We start from the raw sequence: 26,846 nt of genomic DNA on the forward strand, positions 1-26,846 counted from the left end.
CCAGGTGGAGCGACGGATTCTATAGAAAGAGCAAAGTGATAGAGAGCAAGGAGAGGATGGGGTGATAAGGGAAGGAACAAATAAGTGAGAAGATAAGAAAATAGGAGGAAAATGGTGGGCACAGCAAAAATCGTATTAACCTTAACTGTGCTAAAATTAAGTACTATTCTGACTGACTGAGGACAAAACCATAAATATCTGCAGAGTACATTCTTCTTTGTACCTGCAACATTGTTCTAGAGGTGCTAGGATAGAGGGCTCATCTTTGGAATGACGCCCAAATCTGCAATAAGAACAGACCCAGAGTCGGTTAGGCCACATCACAATTACAACCCCAGCAACCACTACGAAAAAGTATATTAACATCGACACACAAACTAACACACCAGAGATACTCACGCCCTCCCGTTGTCCAGGTGTACTAGGAAAGTATTGTTGCCAAACTTCTCAAAAGTTTCATAATGGTGCCTGTCCATGTTACCTAGACAAGGGGGAAAAGAAATATGGTTACTACTGTCGGACACGAGAAGGTTTCCTCTGTTGAGCTTTCTGCTGTCAATATCCTATTATACATGGCATACTGTCTATAATAATATAGTTTTGTCACGGCCAACACCAGTCAAACTATGACATTTCATATTTAAGCAATAAAATGTGCTTTTTTTATTATTGTATTGCTTAAAAATGTCACGCATAATTCCTAAAATAACTATACCATAATGAATGAATTTAGTGATGTATTCTAAACATTTGAAATGTAGCATTTAAATGTTTTTTATTTACAAGGTTCTAGGTTAGTAAATGTATCACTGCCAGCCAGCGCTGTATTTAACCTCTTTATATAGACTCTTTTTCTACCAAAAATGTTTCGCACTGGTCAGGGGGTACTTTACATACATTATTGAAATAACTTTGAGAACCGCTGAGCTAGATTGTACAAAATGCTATTAATCGACATTATGACGTTATTATTGTGTTCAAATGTTTAATGAAGAACCTTACAAAACCATTCAAAACATTACAAAGCGTCATGTATGATGAGGCATTATACAGCAACAGAAAGTCACATGAATTATTGTGAACAGCAGTTAATGACAAATACATTTACAAGACTTCTCATATAGTATGACTAAGGACTCTTAAGTCAATCCAGAGTTGCATCTGAGCGTCAGTCTGTTGCATCACAGCAGGACAAACCAGGATGGTTTATAGTCAGAGCATACTCACTAGCCTCACCCTTCTCAAACTACACAACACAGGATTTAGCTTGGCATGTAGGGGAAACGTAGTGATAATGTTAACATCTGCCAGTCCCCGGTTTCCACTCTCCCGCTCTCCATCGAGATAGAGCGGGCAGTGATAGACTGGTAACTGTGGGACAGTCGATGAAGAAGCATGTGCCACCAGGGCATTGCTGGCGTTGTTTAAATGTGAAATTTTACAAGGGAAGGTATCCTGGGAATTTTTTGTGCTCCTGACTTGAGCCTTGACACAAACAAGGGGCAGTGAGCATGGCTGCAGAGAGACTGTGTCCTGTACGGCTCCTAGCTGTGTATCCCATGATGCCCCTCTCAGCTCCAGGCCACATAAATACACAGCATCCAGGGGAAGTGAGGCTGGGTATGTATCATCACTCAGAACCTAGAGGGAAGAGAACAGTATAAGTAATTAACCTGCAGCACCTGCAAATAAATAATGCAATAGTATGAAATTAACTATTTTTATCTAATGGGTTCTAAAAATTGAACAGCATTTTAGAATGCAATTGTATATTTTACCTGAAAATGCAGGGCTATATCACTCATATATTTGCGATTTACTTGAGCAGCCTCTCTCATCACTGCCACCAGAAAGCCTCTTGCATTTTTAAAAGCAGATAGTCGGTATGCACCGGGAGGATCTGAAGTGTTGTGGTGCCAGATATAAGCACTGAGCAACTCTGCCCTCCTCTCCAAGTGAGACAAGTCAGTGGGCTTGAGGAGGGAAGCAAAGGTCGGCATGCTGTATTGAACGGGCTGTTGGAGCTGTGAGAGGAGCGAGGACACCGAATCAATGAGATCATCCCACTCAGCCTGGAGGAAGTCACGTAGGTGACTGTGAAAGACAGCTCCAGCATTTGTAACTGTGCTGTCATTCTGGGTGTGTGTGAGATAACTCTTCAGAGCCTGCAGTCTGTCTCTAGCATGGCTGTATGCTGAAAGTGTGGTGGGCTGGCTTAGCTGTGTGTAGAAACTCCTCACTCTTCCTAGAGGAGTTTGGGAGGCCTGCAGTAGTATGTTCAAATTGTGGCTATTGATCTCGGTCATCTCAGCTGCCACATCTGCACTGAAGCCCAACACAAGGGGGTCATTGATGTTTTCAGAATCCTGAAGACCCTGCTCCAAAATCTGCAGTAGTTCTGACAAATCTGAGAAAATTAAACATTGCCATAATCACTACATTGTACCTACACAGAAACACAAACATCCACTGTTGGCTCTAATGCTTGCACTCCTTGCTAAGTGTTGTTTTTGTCATGTTGATTTGAAAATGTATCCTCATTTTAATGCTGCAACCATGTATCTTGCTCTGCATAAAGGTTTCAGCTAAATGTTTAAAATGTAAAAGTAAAGAAAAAGAATATTGCATAATCCATTTCCTCCAGTTTACTGTCTCATTCATTTGCTTGTAAGATGTATAATACCATCAGGAAGAGGTTTATTTACCAATGTGGCCAGGATTGCTGGTAATATCTGAGAGGATGTGTGGTCCACTGCCCCACAGAGGTGACACTCTGCTGAGGCAGGTCTTGGCAACGCTGTCCACCACCTCCAAATCTGCAGAGTCTAGTACATGGCCACCATGCACTAGATTGACTAAATGAAAAGCATAACAAGGTTAAAGCATACAGTAACTGAACTAGAGGGACATCTTTATCGGTTAATGCTGCCTCACCTGCTATATACTGCAAAGCCTGATCCTTGTCGTGGCAGAGACTAGCAATGCAAATGTGTGCATCCACCAAAGCTAGTAGGTCTTCCTGACTCCTTCAAAACAGAAACAATCCAAATTCACAAGCTTGAACTCTTAATCGTTTGTGATATATCCACCATTTGAAGAATTAAAAGACTTAAATTCAGATCATGTTTGGTTTCACTCTAAATGGATATGACAAATATTTTGCGATTACGCAACATCTCTATATTAACTAAAGTATACAGCATGTGGGGCCATTTCCTCACCAACTGTAGATTCTCCCTTGGCCTAAGTATTTATAGGCCTGTCTCTGCAGTAACACAGAGTGGAAGATGGCACAGCGCCGGAGGAGATCCATGTTGTGTGCTTTGACACCCGACAGTGATTGACGCTGTATGATGGACACCACCTGTCGCAAGGAACAGCTCAGCTCCTCCTTCAGATCCCAGGGAGAGTCACAGACCAGAGACAGGGAACACATTCGCACTGCCGCTGTTCCAATTACAAAAATAATAATCATCATTGAAATCATAATCATCATTACAACCTGAGCAAAACCAAGACAAAAGATTACTGTATTATTTGAGGCAATAAATTAGATCACTTAGGAACAATTATAAATTGAATTATTGAAAGAGAAAACTAAAGATTGTGAGATTACCTTAATTGATAAAAATCAATATACTTTATTCTGTTGTATTCTGTTTGTCAAAGTTTATGATAAGACTGGCACTCTATATTGAACAATAATAACAGCTTAGTACCAGATGGTGGTATTAGTGAAAAAAGAAAGACTGCTTCATCCCTTGGATAGAGCAGTAATGGCAATATAGTACATCTACCTGGTATGGAGCGTGATGCATATTCTTGAGTTATAAACCACAATCGGAAGCACGGGTGAATCAGGCATTGCTCCTCTGTGAAATATGTAGGTAGGCAGGCCAAGGGCAGATGGATAAATACATAGTAAGACTTGTTTGTAACTTGGGTTGTGAGCATTTGTTAATGATAACAAATAATACAAATGCAATTCAAATTGATTCTTGACCACTTACCTCTAAAAAAAGAGATCAACTGACTGAGGTGAGCCACTACTTTACCATCCCATTGTTCCAACAGGTGACAGTTGTTAAAAACCAACCAGTGGCCATCGTTAAAAGCTTTGTCCAGCATTGAGAGAATGACCTCTCTGTCACACAGAGCCCCAAAAGAAATGACTTTTACCTGAAAATAAAAACATATTCATAAAGAAAAACATCAAGCACTGCATTGGTGTACATTGGCTACAGTTATTAACTTGAAACAAAATGAAACAGTGTGCATTACCTTCTTTGTTTCTGCTACACAGTGGGCCAATCTGTGTATTAAGTGAAGAGGCTGAATGCTTGTCCACTTATCTCCTCTTTGACTGGGCAATGTAAGGATGATGGGTCCCTCATGTTTGAGAAGATACCGTGAAAGGGCCTCTGGATTCCCAGTGTGAGGGGCCTCAGTCCCTGCTGTCTGTCCAGGCAGGCAGAGGTGGTAGGTGGCCATGGCCTCAGCTAGTCCCTCCAGGCAGTTCGGGAGCATGGTCTTCCAGAGGAGAGCCCGCTGTAGCAGGGAAAGATGGGAGTGAGAGCGACAGGGAACAGCCCCTGCTACGGTGGAGGAAGGGAAGTGCAGGTACTCCTGCCACTGTATGGGGCAAGTGGAGAGAGAGGCAATCAACCCTCTGAAGACCGGGATCTTCTCCAAGCAGAGGAGCTCTGGGTAGATATGAGGGGGTATCCAGCTGGGCAGAGCACTAGTGGACTGTGAGACAATGGGAGGAAGGGAACAGGGTTTCACTTTAATGACAGGATGTTTTATGTCTTGAAGGCCCCTGAGGAAAGCCATTCTCTCAGCCTCAGAGCAGAGCTGTTTGTGTTGGAGCAGAGCCACAGACAGCAGCAGCTCCAGAACAGCAACATGGCTCTTTAAGAGACAAGGCCTGTATTGAACCAGCAGCTGGGCTACCATCCGGTTTGTGACCTCCGGTATTATGCCCGCTGGCACTTTCCCAATGGTACATGACACTAATGGCCTGCCCTTTACAATGAAGACCTCTTGCATAACTGTGATGAAGCCACGTAGGGAAAAGTAGTAGGCAGGGGAAAGACGAGACATCTCCTGCAGAGCCTGGTAGAGGGCAGCAGCTAGCCTTATTAATTGTCGGGGCACAGCCAGCAGGGACTCATGGTACTTCATCTCCTCACTCAGCTGCTGGATCTCAGCCCGCAGTTTCTTCATTGCTTCTTGACAAACAGCCACACGGGGGAGAAAATCAGCATCCTCCAGCAGCGAGGTGTTCGACTGCAGGATGTAGTCCATCAGAGCATCCTACAACATTGTGTACAGTCAACTGATGTGCAGCAGCTACGTATAAACACATTTTGAACTACTACTACTACTTTACTGAATCTTATGAGACTAAATAACCAAGAGAAACAGTTTTGTAAATGGTGGCCTTGTCACCTCTTTTGAGATCAGTTCCTCCTGCAGCAACTGCTTGTCATTCTGGAACTGCAAGTGTGGAATCAGCAGCTTTTTACACTCAGACTGCAGCAGCTGTGTCAGCATTAGCTCCTGGATCTCTTCTGAGCTTACAGAGAGGTCAACAACGCGCACATGAGCCAAGATGGACTGATGGATGTCTATGAAACAAAAAAAGAATGCCCAGTGAGCCCTACTTTCAGATGAGTTAGAATAACTCATTTTCAAAATGTCCAGAGTGTCCATTTCATCCCTTTGTTTAAAGATCCCATGTTATAAGCTAACCCCTTGTGCGCTGAGTAATAATAACAAATAATATATAGCAGTATGACATCTTAATACTGTGTGTCATATGATCTGTAAAAAAGTTCTCAGTATATCTCTATAGCAGTTAACTTTGGCAAATCACCAAGACAAACTACGATCCCTTATTTTACTGGGATGATGAATAAATTTGAAAGTCCTGCACTTATTTTGCAAGAAAAATTGAAAATCATTCTTACCACTGCTAAGCAGTTGGACAGGCAGATGCGTGCTAAGGAAGAGGCAGAATTCAGGGTGGCTTGGCTGAACATGCTGTTTTAACCCTGGAAGGCAACGTCCAGCAGGGCGTGCCAATCTGGCCAGAAACTGTGGACTGGGAATCACACGTTCCACATGAATTACCAGAACTCTCAAACCTGCAAAATGAAAGACTAACATAAGTTACAGCTGAAAAAGGACAGTGTAACTTAGATATTTCACAAAAACAACTATTATAATAAAAAAATTCCATCCCCTAGTTGACCTTTCTCCGCAGCCTGGTCCAGCTTGTCCAGCAGCTCTGGATCATCAGCACAAACCACCACATCACACACTGTCTCTTTCTCAAGCTTGGCATTCACTCCTGCAAAGAAGACACGTATTGTACTGGTTTAAGTTTCCCAATACAATTCACATAGGCTTTGTATTGATTTTCTATAGAATTAATGAGGTTTAAAAACTGTGTGATATATATTTGCCGTTATTTCTGCTCTGCAAAGTTGCAATAGGCATTAGTTAATATTTCATATATTTTATAGACTACTAAGGTTAATTGATCGAAAACAATCCTAGGATGTCGGTAGATGACAGGGTGCAACAAATGGGCAAATCCCAGCAATGCCATTGTAATCTAAGGGCCTACCTGTGATGAGCATCCTTTGAGAGATTACATCTAGATGTTGCTGGGTGTCTGCCAGTAGAGGCCAGCACTGAACCCAAGCACTCCTGCAGCCCCACAGCAGCAGCTTTACAACCAGTCTGTCAAAAGGAGCATCCTGGAGCATTCCTATTGCCTGACCCAGAGGCAGCTCCAGCCTCTCAGACACAGGGATGGGGAAACCAAGAAGGGGGTAAGGAGGTGCAGTGTCAGAGTGTGTAAACAGGGAGGTTCTGGGGTCCTTGGGGTTTACATTGATTCTTCCTGTCTGACAGAGCGTCCTCCACTTGTTCAGCAGTTCTGTGCGTATATCAGGTCCAAAGGGGCCTAAATAAGAGATGATTGCAGCCAGGATAAGGGCATCTCCTGGCAGAGTTTGGTTACTTAACTTTGCCTCCTGAGGAGAAAATAAAGAAAATCCTAATCATTTAAATAAAAAATATTTAAAAAAATAACACCAAAGTATAAAATGAAGTTGTATGTTTAAGTGAAATGTAAAGTATATTTGCAAATGATGTGTTACCTGAGCAGCAGCCCTCCAGTCTCTGACATGTGCCTCTAACTGTCCTGCAGCCAGAGTAGCTTCTCTTTCTGAGCTCTCAGCTGTGGGCAGTCGCAGCAGTTCCTCCTGCAGTTCTTTTTGTACCAACTGCAGTTGATTCTTGACATTCTCTTGACAATGGTAAGCATGATCCTGTTGGTGCTTGGCCAGGTGCAGTTGACCTTGGGCCTTTTTGGTCAGAACCTCCAATTGCTGCTTTACCAACAGTTGGTTTTGCATAAAGCAGCACTCATACACAGCCTGGACCCATCGACACAGGGACTCACAGGCTTTGCTCACCTCTAGCACAGACTCTGGCACAAACTGGGGACTGTGAACTATTTGGCCAAGCTGCTGAAGCTGTTCATTTGTCAGACTAAAGCGGTCAAAAAATTCCAACTCCTAGGAGAGATACAGTATATTAGCATGAAAGCAATACCAAAACAGCCTCTTATGTCACTTTGTGCAATTGCACCATTACTAAACCACTGCCGACCTTTATAAACTTATGGAAAAACTTTATGATGGAAAGATATTTTCCACAAACCTGGAAAAAGTTGGATTGTCCAAGAAGCTGTTTAGCACTCTCCCAGCCTAGAGGACGATTAAACAGCAAACAAATTGCGTCCATGATTTTCACTACTCCATCAGGTGGATCTCTGTAGTGCCGCACTTCCTCCAGGTCAGATGGATTCAGACAATTTAGAATGTGAATACTGGACAGGAACAAAGGTTTTATCTGGGGGGAATAAAAGATTTGAAACATTAAATTCATATACAGTGACACGTTTGGTAAATGTAAAAGGTATACGACTGGCCAATATCAAAATAACCTAAGATGGTATGATGATGATTTTTATAATGTGATCCGTTGTGAATCTCTAAATGTAAGTATATGTTATATTATTTCTACGATTTTAGATGCAGATATTAATAAAATAGGAAATCTGTTTACCTTTTTCTGAGCATGATTAATCTGCTCTTCCAGGTGACGCAGCTTGCTTTCCTCTACCACACATTTCTGCCGGGCTTCCTCAAGCAGGCACTTGTGATAATCTACCGCTCTGAGGAGCTCTTTCTCACGCTGCAGGATGAAAAGGGAGGGAATATATTGTTTATGCAGACATCTAAATTTGTAATTTTCACAAAAGATGCTGTATTATAAGTGTGTGTGTGTATATATATATATATATATATATATATATATATATATATATATATATAGAATATTTAAATTGCAATATAAATTGAGATACGTAGGGTTACTTTTACATTATCTCTTTTGCAAAGAAATAAATGTTGTATCTGAGTATCTGAATTGCACTGAATGTATTGCTTGCAAGGTTGTTTAAAAAGAATTATGACCGTGGTAAAAAATAACCTCTTGTGGATTAGAAATTGTGGCAGTCAATTCTGCTGAAACACTATATAGAATATTGATCACATTAGAACTTCATGCTGTATGCTGAATTGCTCTATATTACCTGCTGCGTCTCAGCAACTTTCTCTTGCAGTCTTATTAAGTGCTTTCTGAACTGCAGAGCTGTGATGTTGAAGACATCCAAATGAGACAGAACAGTTGCAATTCTGGAAAAATACAATATATATTGTTTTAACAACATAATAGGATGTCAAGAAAATAAAATGTAGACCTGTACAGTCTACTACAATACAATTAAATAGCCATGCAACAAATTCTCCCTTTGTAAAGGTTACCATTTTGATTTTGTTGCATCCATCAGATATCGTTGAGGATGTAGTTTGTGGTGCAGCTGTGTTGAATTGCATGATCATCAGGCCCAGTATGGGGTCACTTTATCAGATTAAGCTAGGTCATGGTAACCTGACTCCGCCAGATGGATTGCTTTACATTTGCTCGGCATATCCATCTGGAAACTTCTCCGTTGGAGAACTTTTGGGAAGGGGCGAAAATACTGGTTCGCTGATTGGATAAACCATCTGTCTTTCACCTCCTGACCAATCAGATCAAACTCTTGCTGAAACCAGTCGGGAGAAGAGCAAAAACATCTTTTCCTCCGAGAAAAGCCTCCAGTGCCGTTTTTTGCTCTTCTTTCAATGAAGGAATACTTTCTAATTTGGATAAAACTTGCGCGATAGCTACGCTCATCTTATCCATGGAAGCTGCCATGTTGTTTAGACTGAACAGTCGCTTCTTGTTGCATCACACCTAAACCCGCCTCAAAACCAATGCTGATTGGTCGGTCGTTTGGCGAACGGCTCCAAATTTTCTCTATCTCAAGATGCCAGACTGATCTGCGAGTGAAAAACTGGAGTTCGCAAGATCAGGACGGTCTCACAAGGCTAAGGCCATGGTAGTATAATCATAAATATATTGGTATATGCACAGCAGCACATTAAATACTAGAATCAAAGGGAGGAAAAAAAAAGTGAAAAAGCCAACTACCCATTTAATAACAACTAACCTGTTGGCTTGGCTCTGCTGTTGTTTGTGCAGATGGTTGCAGAGGAAACCAAAGTGGGCAATGAACTCCATATAAGTCTGAGGGCTGAATGGCTGAGCTCTTAGAAGGACAGAAGCATATTGACATGCAGATTGATGGATTCCTGCCATAGCCAAAGACAGATTGGCCTCTGAGCCTTCTCTCTCCACTAAATTATAAGAAAATTAAAAAGGATATGTCTTAGAACAGACCAGAAATAACAGTGCCAGTAAAGAGTGATACAAATGAAGTCAGTACAGACTAACTTTTGTGGTGTGACTCACGTTTGTGGAGACTGGTTTTGAGACATTGAGCAGCAACTTCTACTAAAGACTGGTTGGACCAAGGCTGGTACACCTCTACACAGCAACTGAAGCTCAGGGCTTTGGTCAGTTGTGCCTTGATCACAAATGATAAAAAGTCATCCATTTAGGGATACAATTTGAAATTACATTATCAATTTAACATATATAATGGCACAACCTGCACCTAGTATAGAAAGCCCAAATATCACATCAGAGTAGAGTCCACATGGTCTGCATTTAAGTTAGGACTGTCAACAACATGGGATATAATTGGAATGTGGACCTCAATGACTCAACTGTGATGTGACAGTTGGGGTACAAAGGGTCCTGCACCCTAATCAAGGGTTGGTCCTTTAAGTATCAAACGTGAGAGGACACATTTAAATGGTTGCGCCTGCTCTGATTTCTCCACCTTACTGGGTTGAAAAGTACAGTTTATGTTTTGTTAATGAATACAGGTACAAAGGTTCAAGGACAGGTGTAGTAATTGAAAGAAAATGCATATTTACATTCCATCCCTGGGTTCCATTGTTTGCAGGTATCTCATTGCTGTCCGTAATGGTGAAGGGAAGCAACAGGAACACATGCACATTTCTGTGGATTTGGCTCAAGTACCTTTGTTAAAAGAAGCGGAACAAATGTGGTTTTGAAGTATTCACATTTTCTTTTTCAAATAATTACTGTCAGTCAACTTTCTCATAAGCCCATTTTTGACTACAGTCTACTGTAAAATAATGTAGTTGCAAATGCCTTACATCACAAGCACATTAGCATTAGGTACTTTTTTGGATGTCATTAAATACACTAAATGTATTTTTTAGGCCTAAAGCTTAAATACACAATTGGAAGTGGTAAGTTGTCTCTAAGTTATGCCTAAACAGTGGGCACACTAGCATGAAGACTAATCATTTAGGTACTTTCTTCTTACTTCTCAAACATACAACCATCCATACGGTATCGTCTTGAGTTTTTCACAGCAGTCACTCTGGAAAGAAGATTTCTCAGCTCCTCATCTATGTAGAGGCCTGTGTAGGTTCTGTGAGACATCACCACCAACAGCTCTTCTCTGACAGACTGGCTAATTTCTTCATGGACCAGTATGATGACATTAACTCCATCCCCTTGAGTTTGATTCCCAGCTTCTTTTAGGATTTCATGTAACTGATTCTCATTGCCAGGATGCACCTCCATCAACTGGTAGCCTGTTACATAGGCAGCTAAACGCACAGTGGTTTTACGGCCTGTGCCTCTCTCTGAGCCAATCAGCACTCCGTGACCTCCATGTATGAGCAAAACCCTGAGGATATGTAAAAGCTGACTCACCCTCTGTCTGTGTACAACGTATCTGGTTGTAATGTTGGATTCATTTTCAATTTTCTGTCCTTTGTCTTGTCCTTTTCTGTCGATGACTTCACAGAGCTCCTGCAGTAGTACGTCAAGTTCTCTGTCCCGATAAGAAGCGCTACATTTAAAACTGTATTGTTGACTTATTGGGGCCTCAGAGAGCTCAGGACCATATACAAGTTTAGCCACTATGCCCTCCATATGCTGAAGAATCTGGGGTTGCAGAGGGAGGCTTGTCTCTTCTAAGCAAATGTTTTCAGATGGAAGGGAAGGTTCAGTCAATGTATAGCCTTTCTTTGGGTCTGACAGGCCAGCTGGATTTGGCTCTTGAGGCAAATATAGTGTATCTACACTCTGACCTTTTGGCTTACAGGTGCCTGCTGTGTCCATGGGTAGTGTGTGAATAGTTAGGTTTGAGACAGTGGGTGGGTCATATAAACTGGCAGGCTGGATTTCATCAACCAATCTTATTCCATAGTGTGTTGTTGCTGTCTTGGCTATGAGTGACACAAGAGTTTTGCGTTCATCCTCTGAGCATAACCTATCACTGAAAGTGCGCATGCACTCATGCATCCAGAGATGTGCAATGTTAAGGACTGATGCTGCAGGCCCTGGCATTGTCCCTGTGTTTGGGATGTTAGGCTGCCACAGGCACATCCCTCTAAACACCTTCTGAAGGTCATGATGGGAAAATATGAAATGGGGACGCTGCACAGTTGGCTGGAATTGGTCACATACTGCATGATAGAGATTTTTAGTTGCAGTGATGATACAACATGCCATATCCTCACCACTGTGCTTAAGTTCCAAATCTTTGAGCCAGATTTTTAGCCGAGGAGAATGTATAGACAATATAACTTCCATAGATAGGCTGGGAAGCACGAAGATAGAGAACAAGCGCGACAGCCTGGAGGATATCACATTACTGCGGTGACTGCCAAATCCAAAGACACAACAGGTAGCCATGTAGCTGATGGTTCCAGAATTTAATAAATTGAAGTTGTAGGCATCAAATGTTAGAATATGTCCCATTGACATACTCTGTCGTAGTGTTTCTAGAGCGGTTGACGTCCTCCCAAACACATCTATCAACAGGAAGGATAGAAATATTAACAGCATAAAGCGTCAAACCCTGCAAAATCATATTAGTTCTCCTAAGGTAAATTTTCTTACTCACCACAGGGGGCTTCATGCAAATCATCGACAAAAAGAAGCAGTCCCGGCTGTTTTGTCATGGAACCCACAGTATCTTTACAGTTCTTCTTGCAGCTGATGTTATTCATTAAAGTGCACAGGTCCCTGGAGCTCAGTAGTGGACTGGCTGGTAGGCTAATGTGTGGCTTGTCAAGCTTGTCAAAACTCAGCAAAGTTTTGCACAGAGTAGTTTTTCCAGAACAGGGCTCTCCTGCGAGCAACACTGGCTGATTTCCCTCCAACATGAGGTTCAAGATATGGGTATAATTCCGATACTACGTAAATAGATTTAAGACACTTGTTAGTTAAAATGTATAAATGCAGTGATGACTTAATTTATGTATTTTTACTACACTAGACAGAGGACAAACCTTGGGAGGGAGGGAATTTGTCAGCAGTGTGTTCTTGGGGCACATCTTGCTGTCTTTGTTAAAAAAGTGTTCAAACACACTCTCTTCATCAGGAACCACAATTTTGTACCGGCAAGTAAATAGCACTTGACGGGCTAGTAATTCGAACTTTGTCCAGTGGCTAAAGTAAAAATATAAAGTATAGGAAGACAATTGTTGACTGATATTTCTTTAGGGGGCTTTTTGTAAAAAGAAAAATAAATTTTTAGAGATGTTTATAGCAATAACATACATACTAAATTATCTGCATAAATGAATGTGACAAAACAAGTTGCATAAAGATTATCTTACCGAGGATGCAGATGTCCACTAAATCCCCAAATATAAGCCACCAGAAAAAGGTTCCTGGCCAGCAGATCTTGTTTAGTTGGGGGATCTGTGCCTGCTGTTCCAGTTCTGTGTAGAGGTATATCTGGTGGGAGAATATGTCATACAGTATTAATAAAAGTAAAGTCACCTTAACTAGTCTGTATGTTTTACAAGCTTAGGCCTATATGTTCATGACTAATGTTTATACCTTGTTTGTCTATCTGTGGTATTGTCTCAGCTTTTTCCACATCCTTCCCAAAATGCTGTAGGAGGGCACGTAGGATCCGAACAAATGACATGATTTCTTGCAGTCCATACATGACACTTTTAGGAGATTCTCCTTCATTATGGATGGCAGAAGTTAAAGCATTTTGCCTAAGCAAACTAAGCGTGCTGGCGAAAAGATCGCTAGCCAGACAATTCCACATTTTTAAGGTTCCATGATCCAGTTTGTGTTCAAAAAAGAGAGCATCTGTTTCACTCTTCCACACAGCCTTCCAAAGATCAGTACCTGTGACATAGACAAAGCTGCAACGGGTCACTGCAGAGGGACTTGCATCACTTAGGTCAGTGATCTCCATAAGTAGCTTAAGGTGTGATTGAGATGGCAGTGTTTCACCTGATGACAAGCGCAGAAATGGGTCCTCAGGACTGCACATTGTAGTTAAGTAATCTAACCAGCCAGGCTGCCCCACAGGATTCCCATCCATTATCAGCCATTTTTGAGTCTGATCACTTTTCTTCCTATTGCTGCAGATTGTAGAACTTTTTGGTTCACGCCGTTCTAAATCTCTCAGAACCTTTCCAACAGCTCCATCTTGCCATCCTCTGTTTTCACAGAAGCAGCCAAATACCTCCTTATGGGACATGGCGTTAGGAAACAAGACCACAGTGTCAACAGAGTTCCAGGTTGAAGCAGAGATCTCTGGTTCTGCCTGTGGGGTATCTCCTTCAATCATATTGTCACTTTCAAACACATATTCCAATGCCTTGGCAGCCAGATGATTGAGTGCTCCAGCTAGAGCACAGTAACAGGTTGTCTTTCCACTACCCAAGGGGCCTATAAGCATAACTGCCTGAGAGATTTTCATGGTCTGGTAGAGTGTAAGAGCACTGCTAATTATTTCAGTGTCAGTGTGAAACTGTTTCTTTTGTAATTCTTCAATAACTGCATCTTTAAGTTGCTTCTTTTCTTCTTCCTCAATGTACGGTTGGAAAAGAGGAAACTGGCATGCTATAGGGAATGTGTTCTTGAAGGTGATGTAGAACTGGGAGGCTTTCTTGTGCTCATAAAGAATAGGTGAGAAGACAGAAAGAATAGCTTTGACAATGGCTGTCTCCTCCCTTAAACCCTGTGTAATTGACAAATGTGAACTGCTGAACTTGGCAGGCTTTTCAGTATCTTTTGTATCCTTTTCAACAACTCTGGTAGTCGCATTTTGTAAAGGTGCACAAGCAGTTTGTTCTGCAGTCGCTCCTTTAGCCTCATCAGAAATTTCTTGTTGCCTTACACTTTGTTGTAAGTGCATTTCAGAGGCGGAGATGATCTTTTGCAAGACAACAAGATAGCAGCTCTGGTTATCAGTGATGAAATCAGGCAGACAGAGAGAATCCTTGGCCAGGCTAACAAGGGCCACCAGACGTCGACTTAAAGACACAGCTTCTGAGAAACCCATGGAAGTCAGCATTACTTCTGCGATGGTCCTGTAATCTGGATGGGTTAACGCAATGGGTCTAGTTGCACATCGCAGACTCTCTGGAAACTCGGGTGTATGCCCCTTCGATGAGATAAGAACACATCCATAGCTTAGGCTGGCATAAATGCTTTTCCCTGCAAGTACCATATGGCATTCAGAATCAACAACGTTTTTGCAACCAGTGACCCCTTCAGCAGTCCTGTCCTTTGGCTCCTCATTCATTCTGTGATTCTTATTTATTGTTAACTCAGAGAAGGATTGATGGATGTCTACTAGATTCTGCCCCAGTGATGACAGGACCCCTTGTGTTAGTAAGTCCACAGAGTCCAGCAGAAGCCATGCTCCAGTCTGGAGGGCGCCCAACAGCATCCGCTGAACAACACCAGGTCTTGTGCTTGGACAACATTGCATATCGACAACCTGCCTCCCCAGTGCTTTTCCTAACTGGACCACAGTTGTTTTCTTTCCAGACATGCAAGGTCCACTCACAAACCCACATCTGTAGCTTGTCAGAGCAAGCAGAATCCCCAGTGTAGCCCGATCTGTGGATGGAGTATGCATCATTACCCAATCTTCTGGACCAAAATACTCATAATCATATTGAAGACGATGGCCCAAAACATCCACGCAACATGTTGGTTCATTGGCTTTCAGACTCAAATCTTCAGAGTTTACATGATACTTCATTAAACTTAGCCACTCAAAAGATGACTCCAGCCCACATTGTACCTCCATGAGTCGAGATAGCTGCTGTGCATGCTTCATTGTAAGCTGCACTAAAGCATGCAGACACATCATTGTGTACTTAGAAACCAGAGATTCCATTTTAGCCCCTGTGACTCCATCTCTAATTAAACGGCCAAGGTTTTTCAGTTTTGCAGAGCTGTATGCCTTTATGTTGCTTAATGTCGCTGGGCTTGATTCTTGGAAAGCTTGTAGAACTGTGTTGCACCAAACTGCCTCCTCAGCCACCAGCAAACACTGAAGAGGATATTCAGACAGCAGATCCAGCGCAGGTACTGCAATTTTTCTTCTTTCAGCAATGTGGAACAGGAGGTTTCCAACTTCCTTATCGCATGCCATATATTGACTGGGTGGTTCAAGCTGGTTTCTCACAACAGCACATTGTTTCATGAGCTGTAGCATTGTCAACTTTAATTGTTTCTCAAAGACACAAAGCCATACCAAGGCATTGGGATTTGGTTCCAAAGGAGACAGAAAGGTTATGTGCTCCTGGAGGCTACCAAAAAACCCTAGCACCTTCATCTCTCTGTGGCTTTGAGATGTAGCCCCCCAGTTCTTCACACCTATTGTATTAGATGGTATTTCACAATCCACTTCAAGCCAGCGTATCCCTTTAAAGCATTTGCGCACAAAGGGTTGCAGTGTAAAAGGCGTTGGATGAAAGGAGAGTAGTTGTATCACTTCCCTATCACTCAAGAACCAGAGTCTTGGAAACTGTTCACATAGGGTCTCCAGAAGATCCACCATTTGGTTGGAAATTGCCTCCATTGTAGACAGACCATCAATGAGAATCTGGCAAAGGCTTTTACCATGGAATCTGACATTTGTCTTCTTGGAATGAACAACGTTCAACACATGAGGGTCACTTAAGATAGAGTGAATAATTTCCTTAAATGTCTCATCAACTGGTTGGAATCGCTCCAGCTATAAAATAAAAAAGAAAACAATCAACATTTTTGGTTTCATAGCATTGCATTAGATATGTTTGACTTGTGATGACATAAGGACATACCAGATCCAATCTCTGAACACTAAAGGATGTTTCATGGAACATCTTGGTCAGGGAAGCCCATATTTGCTGGTATCTTTCAATTAAACAAAGTAGCTTTCCTGTTAATGTTGAAAAAAGACAATACAATGTTCATACTGCTTCTACACTTGGTTGCAAATTGTCAAAATCTTGCTTTGTTCATTTCTTTTTGTGAATATCCACCTTACCAAGATCTTGTAGTGATTGCACCAAATCCTCCATTTGCACTCTGAACTCAACACTGTGTGGGGACTTCAACATGGTGGACAGAGCCATCAAATCACTCTCTATCTCAGCAAAGTGAATTTCCAGACCTGAGTTAGAAAACACATGGCAAATCCCAGCAACTTGTAAGTAAAATATTGCTTTTCACACATAGTGAGATATATTATTCATTTGCCAGCTTGTTATTGAGTCTCACCAATGATAGTGAATCTAGCATCTTTACAGGAGTAGTGAATGGCAGTTTGAACATATGATATTGCGCCCTCTGTGGGTTTTTCTGATAATCCATGTTGTGGCTTCCAAACAGGAACAGTGAATTTATCCACCTGGAAAATTCTGGCATTCCATCCCTGTTGAAGCTTTTGGAATGTCTGCTCCATGTTACACTCTGCTTGTGCATCCCTGCATATCTGACAGAGTAAAATGTACCATAAGCAAAATGAATCAAGTAACATGTGTGGCATATAAGGGGAGTTTGTTGTTTATTGACCCTGTATTGAGAGGCATTTATTTCCTAATTTTAGTAGCACTGCCATTACAGCCCCATGTGTCTTTCCTGCTCTCACCTTGGAAATGAAATTCTGGTCAACTTCAAGTAGCTGAGACATCAGTTCAGCAACAGTCACCTTCTTCTCTGAGACACACAGTAGGCCCATGCCTGTCAGACAGAATGTATTTTGATTATTTTAGATATGCTTTGGTTTCATGCATGCGTTACCAACATGGCTAACGTGTCTGACCTTGGAAAATGGCTTTCCAGTGTTTATGTTTGAGTGTGGGGCTCTGCAGCTTGGCCATGGGTGCAACCTGATGGCTTAAGTTTTCCAGGATTCCTAAAGTCTCCTGCAGCACTGCATCATGAGTAGGTATGATACTTGTTAGAGATAAAGCTTGTTCCTTCCACCTGGCAATTTTCTCCTGAGCTTGTGACACCACAACCTGACGGAAAAATATTTCAGAAGATTTGTTGGTTTAATTCACATGGACAATTATGATAACTTAGAAGATTGTTATCGTCACAAAACAAACTATTCATAATTGTTTAACTCAGAATGGTTTATAAGCATTGCTTAGCATCTTCGTATATGTATTATGAGATATGCTGTACTTGCCAATACTACTAGTTTTTTAAAGGTCCCATGACATGGTGCTTTTCGGATGCTTTTATATAGGCCTTAGTGATCCCCTGATACTGTATCTGTAGTCTCTTTCCCGATATTCAGCCTTGGTACAGAATTACAGCCACTAGAGCCAGTCCCACTATGAGCTTTCCTTAGAATGTGCCATTTCTGTGTCTGTAGCTATTGAGGAGGAGAGAGGGGGGGGCAAGGTGGAGGGTGGGGGTGTGGCCTTGACCAACTGCCACTTTGCTCGTTTGAAAGCCATGATGTCTCTCTCTCATGGGTGGGCCAAATTCTCTGGGCGGGCAAATCAGAGAAAGGGGAGGTAGCCTTGCTCCTTATTAGCTCATAAGGAACAAGATTCCACATCGGCCGATCTGAGCTTTCATTTTCTCAAAGGCAGAGCAGGATACCCAGGGCTTGGTTTACACCTATCGCCATTTCTAGCCACTGGGGGACCATAGGCAGGCTGGGGGAATGCATATTAATGATAAAAAACCTCATAAAGTGAAATATTCATGCCATGGGACCTTTAAGCGTACTTGTTTTCTCCAAATAAAATAAAAGGAACTCAATTAAAGAGAAAGCAAATTCTAGTTTAAGTACCTTTTAAACAAGTTGGTTATGCATTTGTTATCACCATGAATGCATAAATAATGAACTCCTTGCCAAACATATTTTACCATGTTGTCAATAAGAAAGACCTTCATTTGACATGTTACCTCACTGAAAAGGAACTCTTTCCATCCTTCCATCCATGATGTAAACCCAGCTATTAGCTCCCACAACTCTTTACGGGCTTTGAGCTTATTAACATCTGTTGTCAAAATGGTCAAATCCATTGGATGTTCTAATGGGAGACAATAAAGCATAACAGTCTGAAAAGATTAGGATTTTTGTAAATACTTAACATGACAACAGTTTTTCCCATTGTTGTTATAAGATCAAAACCACCAAGTTTTTCCTTTTCTTGCTGTTTAGCTTAATTTTCCTTTTCTTCTATCAAGTTCAAAAATAAGTTTTTCAAGCCCCGAAATCATATACATGTATGTACATAATTTACACCATCTCACCGTGTAGTTTTTGGCTGTTCCTACTAAGTTGTTCCAGCTTTGCATTGAGATTGTGCACATGTATATACATGTGGTTCAGTTTGGAGACCATCTCTTTTGCATCCTGGGTTGGGTCAAGGAAGGGTCCAGATGTAGCTTTAGAGACAATATTTTTAAGGTCACAGACCAAAAATGAGAACATTGTGTCCAATGCGTTAGCCATTGAAGGAAGACGGTGGCACACAATGCTATCTGCTTGCTTCAAGAGGGGAATAAAGCAATCCAACATGGCCAGCATCTAAATATAGAACACAAACAGAAGTACACACAAGAAAAAAACGATACCTGAGATGTGGTCAAACAGCTGCAATGTTCTAAAATGATGCACGAAACTGAGTTGTACAACTACAGTATAATGTAGTTAATAATAGCATAATTTTCACTTTTATGCCTGCAGACCTTTTGTTCCAAAGTCACCTCCTGTTCAGTCATCTTCCTATAGTTCATGCAAATAATGTCCTGGAGGGAGTGAATGTACTCCAAACGTTTCTGCGTGTCAGCCAACATTTTCACAGACTCCCTCATCTGAAATAATAAGACAGATTTAGCATTTTTTATCAATTTTATATGTTTATCATGGCTAAAAACTATGTTTGAGTGATGTAAAATATATCTCTTTCCCTTAAATAATGTGTTCGCTTAAAAAGGGCTTTTTACAAAAACAGTGATATGTAGTATGCATGGTTTTTGAATCCGAAATCATAAAAATATCTGATATCATGTGAGAAAAGATTTATCATGCTACAGAGTATCAAATATGAATTAAATGTTGACAAATATTTGAGGGCTACAAGGAACACTCTAGTATATAAAGTCTAAAGAGTTTCTTTACCATAAGAGCGTATTTTGAGAGGTCATGTAAGTCTCTGGGTTGTGTCTTGAGATCAGCAGTAGGCCTCTCCAAGTCTGATATGACGCTTTCTGAATGCAGCTTTATCTGCTCAACTAGCTGCTCTAGCACTTCTTCCTCAATGAATCTCAGTTGTTGCCCTTAAAAAAAACAAAGGCAAAGAGTATAAGAGCATTCAGCATTAAACAAGAAAGTAATTTATCAACCCATTAATTGACCATACAGTTTACCATTTTACAAAGCCAGGGAACAATAACTCGTCTTTTTTTAGGTCAATGTTAGGTCAATGTTGATCTTGAATAGGAATCTGTATTTGTATTTAAGAGTCCTCAAGTAACACTGGAGAGGAGATTTAATTACTTTAGAGCAGACCTACCTAGATTTTTCTTTATGCTGGTGCACTGGATGATGAACAGTTGGTTGGAGGTAGAGATTGATGAGGGAACTGTGTCGATTCTTTCAGTCCAGTAGTGTATCTTCTTTATGTGCTCCTCATATAGTAAAGCAGACTGACCCTTCATGGATTCCAAAGAGGCTCGACTCCATTGGCTAATGAACAAATGGATGTCCACCAACCATGAGTAACTCTCACACAGCTGCTGGATTTCTACTTCAGCTTCCTGTCCAGAGAACACTTGAATTACTTGAAACACATAAGCAGGTGTGCAGATTCTTTAACACGACTATTAGATTAGATTATGTACTAACATCACCTAGTATTTGATTTTAAAGTCTTGCCTGCATGATCTTGGCCTGCTTTTTCTCAACTTGTTTTGTAACGTCGTTGATGCTGATCTGCCACTCCAGCTGTCCCTTAGGGAGTGGATAGTAGCAGCCATGCACCCTGTTTCCCTGCACCATCAGCAAGGTTTGTTTAGGCAGCACTAGCCAGTGAGATGGCAGGTCTCTGAGCAATTGCCAGCAGCAAAACTTTCTCCGACCAGTCATTGAATCATTGTTCTTATTTTCCCCTGATAACAGTTTATAAAAGAAATGACAAAAGATATAATCTCATTTCAAAACCATTTCTGTGTTTAGTTTACATCAATCCACACAGCAATATGAATGACAACTTTGGGCCGGGTTCAAGCACATTTTCACATGAAAACTGCATGTTTGGGTCAGCAGAACCTCAACTCAAGTAAAATCAGAACAGTGAAATTTAAACACAAGCTTCAATGCAAATGATTTTACCTGTAATAGTAGAATGTTCAATCCAACTAAAGGCAGAGGTTAAATCCTGAGCAGAAACAGAAGTGACGACACTGTTGCTGATCTCCAGGTAGAATCCACAAGTGTCACACATCTACCAGAGAAGAAAGATGTAACGAGTAACTGGTGCTACATTTAGATAGCTAGATAGAGTCTTTATTGTCCCATAGGGATAATCATTTCCACACATCTTCTTTTCATGATCCATAGCACAACAACACATAAAACATGTAACACATATACAAAAAAAGCACATCACATTAAGACACCCACATAGACACATCAAATGTGAAAACTACAAAGCAACTGAGGTGGTGGTGGCGGTATTACAGTTTGTTGAGCACTGTGATGGTGGTGGGGACAAAACGTTTTGTTGATATAGGCTTTAGTCCAGTTCAGTGCTCTGTATCTGCGGCTGGATGGAAGTATTGTGAAAAATTGATTCAGTGGATGGTCTGTGTCAGCTGCTATTGTACATGCTAGGTGTGTGATGGCTGTGTCATTCATGTCTGATAGGCTGGGTGTGGGGAGACTGATTATCTTGGAGGCTATATGTGTGATTATAGTGAGTTTGTTTTTGCAGATGGCAGTTAGCATTGTGTAAAACCAAGGTGAGCAGTACAGTACAGCAGGGTGGGTTGGATAATGCTTTTGTAAAGTAGGAGCAGGAGGCGGGGGGCAACAGAAAGGGCTTTCAGTTTGTGAATGACATGTAGTCTTTGTTGTGCCCGTTTCTGGATGGCAGTGACATGTTCCTTGAAGTTGAGTTTATTGTCTAATTTATGATCAATATGCTGTTCAGAAACCACACAGCTGGAATGAACAGCTTTGATAAACATAACATGTAAATATAATGCAAGCATAAATCCTACATCATTGTTGGATTTGTCTTATTGACAATGGTTTTCAATTACATGAAAGTAACCTTATGGAGGTATTCATAATTCATTTTTGTCCACGACATTTCAATACTAATTATAATCTACTGGTGCAAATATTTTTTTAGAAAACTGAAACATTTTCTTCTACCTTTTAACCAATTGTCACACATTTGAGGAACATTTTCCTTAACATTAATCTTATCCAGTGCCTACAACTAAACATTATACTGTATTAGAGGTATGGCTGCATTTGCATTTGCAACTGTGAAGTTTTGTAAATTACCTGAATTATAGAGTCCCCAACAGTCAGGAGTATCTCACTCACAGCTTCTTTGAACAGATATGTCGGTGGGTCCAGAGTTAGCTGACTATTGGCATTGAAACACACCTCAGTGTGGAAGAGACAGCACTGCTGGGATGTTTTCCTCTAACAACAAAAATACATCAATTGCATTCTTTTAATTAAATGTTTATTCAATTCATTGTCAATTTCAAAGTAATAAAATGTTGTGTATCTATAATTCTTCTGGTTATAGCTTGAGAGGCGGTTGCAACAGTGCTCTACAGTATCTGAAAATGTGTTAAAAACAAAAGTGACAAGGATAATATGTTCTTAATAAAGTTTATTTTTCTAGCAAAAAGGTTTGTGTCCTTGTAGCTGCTACATAATTGGAGTTAAGGAATGCTTTCTTGTCACCTTCAAAACGTTGTCGAGAAAAGAAACGACATCTTGTCGGATGATCGTGACGAGACTTTGCACGGTCATTTGATTGACGAGAGCAGCAAAGTTGCCCAATTTTTGCAAGATGCTTTCAGACCGGGCCAAGTCTTTCTTCAGGTCCTGCTGGTGAGCCAATTGGAGGTGAATGGGTTCGTTGCATTTATTTGGCTTTTTAGCATATTCCATGTGCAGGTGCAGGTCCTGTTTTGCCTTGTAGCTGCACTCTTTCACCTGGGGATAAAAGAGATTTTACAGGGACAATATTTAATAACCTATGTTCCCAAAGTGCTGCTTTTCTAAGAAAACTGACCACAAGCCCATCTATTCCATAAATGGAAATGCTTCTTTCTCATATGAACATGTCTGTCTGAACATGTCTAATGCTCTAGATCAGAGGGGTCCGGGACCCCTAGGTGATCCTCAGAGTAACAGAGGGGGGCCACCAAATTATTGGTAATTTTTGGAAGTTTTTTTCAAAAACTAGGATTTTTTTACATGATTCCAACATATTATTAGCAAATAAGAATCAGGCTATTTGTGAAAAAAACACACTGAAGGTAAGGTAGTCACTATGGTAGCCATCCACAGATACTGTTCATGTACGTTTAACATTAAATCATGATTTTTAAAATCATGCCAACAAGTATTAATTATTTTTATAGCTTAGTATTTAATGCACTAAAAGGGTATGTATAAAGGCTCTAAGCTGCCCTACACATTATTGTATTGTAAGTTTAATATGCAACTTAATTGTATAATATACGCAGTAGGGGGTCCCTGATCTGTCTCTCTCAGTTAAGGGGTCCTTGGCTAAAAAAACCCGTTAAAGACCCCTGCTCTAGATTGCTCTATCATAAATGCTATTCTTCACACATTAACACAGGTTTCAGTTTGTAATTGTTTCAGAAATAAAATTGTGGTACCGCATTTAGGATGCCAGTGCGATACTGTGATAACTTCTCCAATATGTGCAGACAATCTTGATTCTTGGTTATCAGAACATTCTTGAATTCCAGCAATGTGTAGGTTTGAGACTCCTCTTGGGGCAGTTGGTGTGTTCCTTTCAGTTCTTCAATTATTCTGTAAAAGATACAGTATCATTACCAGGTAATCTGAACAAACCATGTTAAAGCTTAACATCTGTCCCATCTAACATTTAAAGGTCATGTCCAAATTTGGCTAATTAAGTCTAGGCTATTACGCCAAAATCAACTAATAACTAATATAATATAAAACTTATATTGAATGACTTGCACATGAAACTGACTCACCTGTTGAACAGAAAAAGAGCATTTCTGAACTGAGGTACAGCCATAACCAGCATATCCTGCAGATCCTCACACTTGCGATGAAAAAATATCTTGCGCACATTTCTATGCCACCTGGCACAAAAAAACACCAATCAGACAGAGCATGAAGATGAAAAAAGAGAGAACAGGTTACAGTATACGTATGTACTTACAAGGTGAAAGCTTTCCGCAGTCTAAACTCCCTGAAAAATGGAATTTCCTGCAAAGCTTTCCACGACACAGACTCTCTGTACCAGTCTGCCAGACTGACAATTCCACCATAACCTCTTTCTGTCACATGTAGTACAGAATTAGGGGAAAAGATGTAGTGCTCAGAACCAGCTTCACTGGAATGGACCACTCGCAGGTCATAGGGTCTAAAACAAAGAGGACATATCACTGTGCATTACTAGTTTAATTGTGTGCATCCCAGCAGAATGACATTACTACATAATAGCATCTATGGGAGTCTGAAATTAAAGGGTGGTAGATTGTGTTATTACAGTGTACCTGTAAATGTCTCCATCCACTTCTTTCAGGTAATAAAACTCCAATTCTCCCAAGTCTCTTTTGTTGACAAACATATGAACTACCTTTGTGCCAGTGAGAGGAACTGTATTTGGTTTGGTCACTTTACACATTGTGGCTCTTTTTGATTCATCTTTCTCTGTAAAACTGAAACAATAAAAACGGAGTGTAAACAACAGAGAATCAGGAATCAAATCGTTTGGGGAGGATATGTTGACAGCTAAATTGGTCAGCTCTGTATGCCACTTTGGTAAATGAAAAGAAAAGTTCGAGAATTTCTATAATATACTGGGATAAAACTATGCCTGGGAAATATTTATTTCAAGCAGTGTGTTCCACTGTTTCAAAGGCCTACCAAGACACACCTAATCCTACCACATATCATCATCATCATCATTACATATTGCATCATGCCTCCTATTGTGACGTGGTGTATTAACAGGATTGTATTTCTGTCCTAAATTAGCAAAACATTTCACATGAACTAAATGAGGAATGACGCTCATACCCAAAACTTTCAAGATCACATCAAAACAAATGGGTGTATTAAAATCAAAATAATCTCTATAATTAGTCCACGTACCTCTGTGCTGTCCTATCATCAGCAGTTCTGATAGGGATATCGGTCCCTAATGCTGAGGCCATAAGTCTAGGTCCTTTTGTCCATTTTGTCCCCCCCACGGCTCTCCCAGGTCCTACCTGGGCTATAAGACGAGGGAGTTCCACCACCGATAAAGGTCTGTCAGGTCTGAACAGAGGCCTGGCTGTAAAGGCTGCTGTGAAAGTAGGCAGCTCCGAACATAAAGGCGGTAACTTCACCTCAGAAGAGTGGGTCTTTTTCTTAACCTTGGATCCAGGCCTAGTAATGTTTTTGCCACAGGTCTGAGCAGCTCCATCATGGGATCTTTTCTCTGAAGATGTAGCAGACATGCTGCTGATCTCTTTATGAATACCATCAGCAGGTTTAGTTACCAAAAACTTTGTCTTGTCAATCTACATTATTACTCGGGAACTTCTGTAAGAAAAAAAGAAAAAAAAGTAACGTAAACTTGAATCATCACCATATCATGCTGTACCTATCCTGCATTGTCGACTAGCCACATACCAGAAACAAGATCCTTTTTTAAAAAGAGATATAGATGTACATTACTTTAGCAAGATCTCTAAAAGAATGATGCTCCCTACTGTAAGAAACAAACATCATTTTAGACAGGGATAGGCAGAATTTGGGTCACTAGGAATACTTTGCTCAACACAGAATAATCATTTTAATTGGCATAAAAACAGCCTATGAAAAAAGTTGCATAAAAACAATGAGCTGTTTTTGCTTTACTTGTTATTTAGATAAACATTAAGCTATATATATATATATATATATATATATATATATATATATATTAGTATAAGCTACTTCGGATATGCCTATGACTACAAATCCTGACATCTTTACCATCCTGATAGGCCTATAACTTTATTTAACGATACAAGTTGCCTTTTCGAGATTCAGCAAGTAAAAAAACAAAGGGTGCAGCCTGCAGGTGAAATCTTGATAATAGCACTGTGTGAAGATAAACGTTAACGAACTGATATAACTTGTTTTGACTGAAACACCCTTTTATTAGCAAACGTAAAACAAAACAAAATATTTAAATCACTTTGTATGGGTTATATGATTACAATAATGCATGAAGTCCAGCTATTAGCAAAGCCTTTCTGTTAACGTCAGTTAGTTAGTTATGCTAGTTAGTTAGTTAGCTAGCTAGTTAGGCTAAGCTTGTTAAAACAGCTAAAGTTAGCAGCAACTGTGTAACTAACGTTAGCTACTAAACCAAAGACGTTAACGTTACACATGCCGCAGTTTAACGCCTGTTCTTAATAGTATAAATATTCTGGTGTTTAAACTTAAACGTTTAAACACCAGAATATTTAGAAAGCCGACCGTGACGTTTTTAAAGTCAAATAAGTACTTTAAATAAATGAGCTAGCTAACAACATAAGAAACAAAACTAACTTGTGTGTAACTTTCTTACCTGCCAGCAAGTTGTCTGCGCAACCACGACGACGGCTCGTTGCCACGGTAACGCACCGTAACTTCAGTTGAGCTGGTGAAGGTCAAGTCAAAATAAACAGCCCTCAACTGTTTAAAGTATCACTAATAGTATAGTAAGTTATACCTTTTTGACCTCAGAATACACTGGTTTACAAGAAATCACCGCAATGTA

The 26,846-nt window shown here is 40.6% G+C and overlaps 1 protein-coding gene across 1 annotated transcript; it reads right to left on the reverse strand.

Moving 5' to 3' along the window:
• dnhd1 (dynein heavy chain domain 1) lies at nucleotides 1–26,846 on the reverse strand. The gene is made up of 46 exons (XM_028597105.1): nucleotides 26,655–26,846; nucleotides 25,208–25,639; nucleotides 24,607–24,771; nucleotides 24,270–24,473; nucleotides 24,079–24,189; nucleotides 23,731–23,887; nucleotides 22,784–23,038; nucleotides 22,370–22,513; nucleotides 21,188–21,299; nucleotides 20,732–20,964; nucleotides 20,370–20,613; nucleotides 19,976–20,133; nucleotides 19,543–19,668; nucleotides 19,105–19,381; nucleotides 18,754–18,881; nucleotides 17,651–17,849; nucleotides 17,477–17,568; nucleotides 17,107–17,320; nucleotides 16,874–16,999; nucleotides 16,668–16,765; nucleotides 13,423–16,579; nucleotides 13,197–13,317; nucleotides 12,867–13,026; nucleotides 12,479–12,770; nucleotides 10,886–12,386; nucleotides 10,467–10,572; nucleotides 9,937–10,051; nucleotides 9,635–9,821; nucleotides 8,675–8,777; nucleotides 8,146–8,274; nucleotides 7,738–7,929; nucleotides 7,173–7,592; nucleotides 6,635–7,046; nucleotides 6,257–6,355; nucleotides 5,973–6,149; nucleotides 5,452–5,630; nucleotides 4,282–5,316; nucleotides 4,011–4,179; nucleotides 3,798–3,872; nucleotides 3,222–3,447; nucleotides 2,935–3,026; nucleotides 2,706–2,855; nucleotides 1,779–2,407; nucleotides 387–1,641; nucleotides 224–283; nucleotides 1–19 (listed from the first exon to the last, which is right to left on the reverse strand). The coding sequence occupies exons 2-44, from the start codon at nucleotides 25,267–25,269 to the stop codon at nucleotides 1,213–1,215; spliced, it is 13,260 nt and encodes a 4,419-aa protein (XP_028452906.1). The 5' UTR covers nucleotides 25,270–25,639; nucleotides 26,655–26,846; the 3' UTR covers nucleotides 1–19; nucleotides 224–283; nucleotides 387–1,212.

Source organism: Perca flavescens, chromosome 2 (genome assembly GCF_004354835.1).
Source record: "Perca flavescens isolate YP-PL-M2 chromosome 2, PFLA_1.0, whole genome shotgun sequence".
Taxonomy (NCBI): Eukaryota; Metazoa; Chordata; class Actinopteri; order Perciformes; family Percidae; genus Perca; species Perca flavescens.

Bases quoted from the DNA above. Each gene is read 5' to 3' on its own strand.
- dnhd1 (XM_028597105.1), bottom strand. From the start codon at position 25,269: ATGGCCTCAGCATTAGGGACCGATATCCCTATCAGAACTGCTGATGAT. The intron at 24,190-24,269 runs GTAAGTACATAC...TTTTTGTGCCAG, and splicing joins CTGCGGAAAGCTTTCACCTT to GTGGCATAGAAATGTGCGCA. The intron at 4,180-4,281 runs GTAATGCACACT...TTTTATTTTCAG, and splicing joins GTGTAGCAGAAACAAAGAAG to GTAAAAGTCATTTCTTTTGG.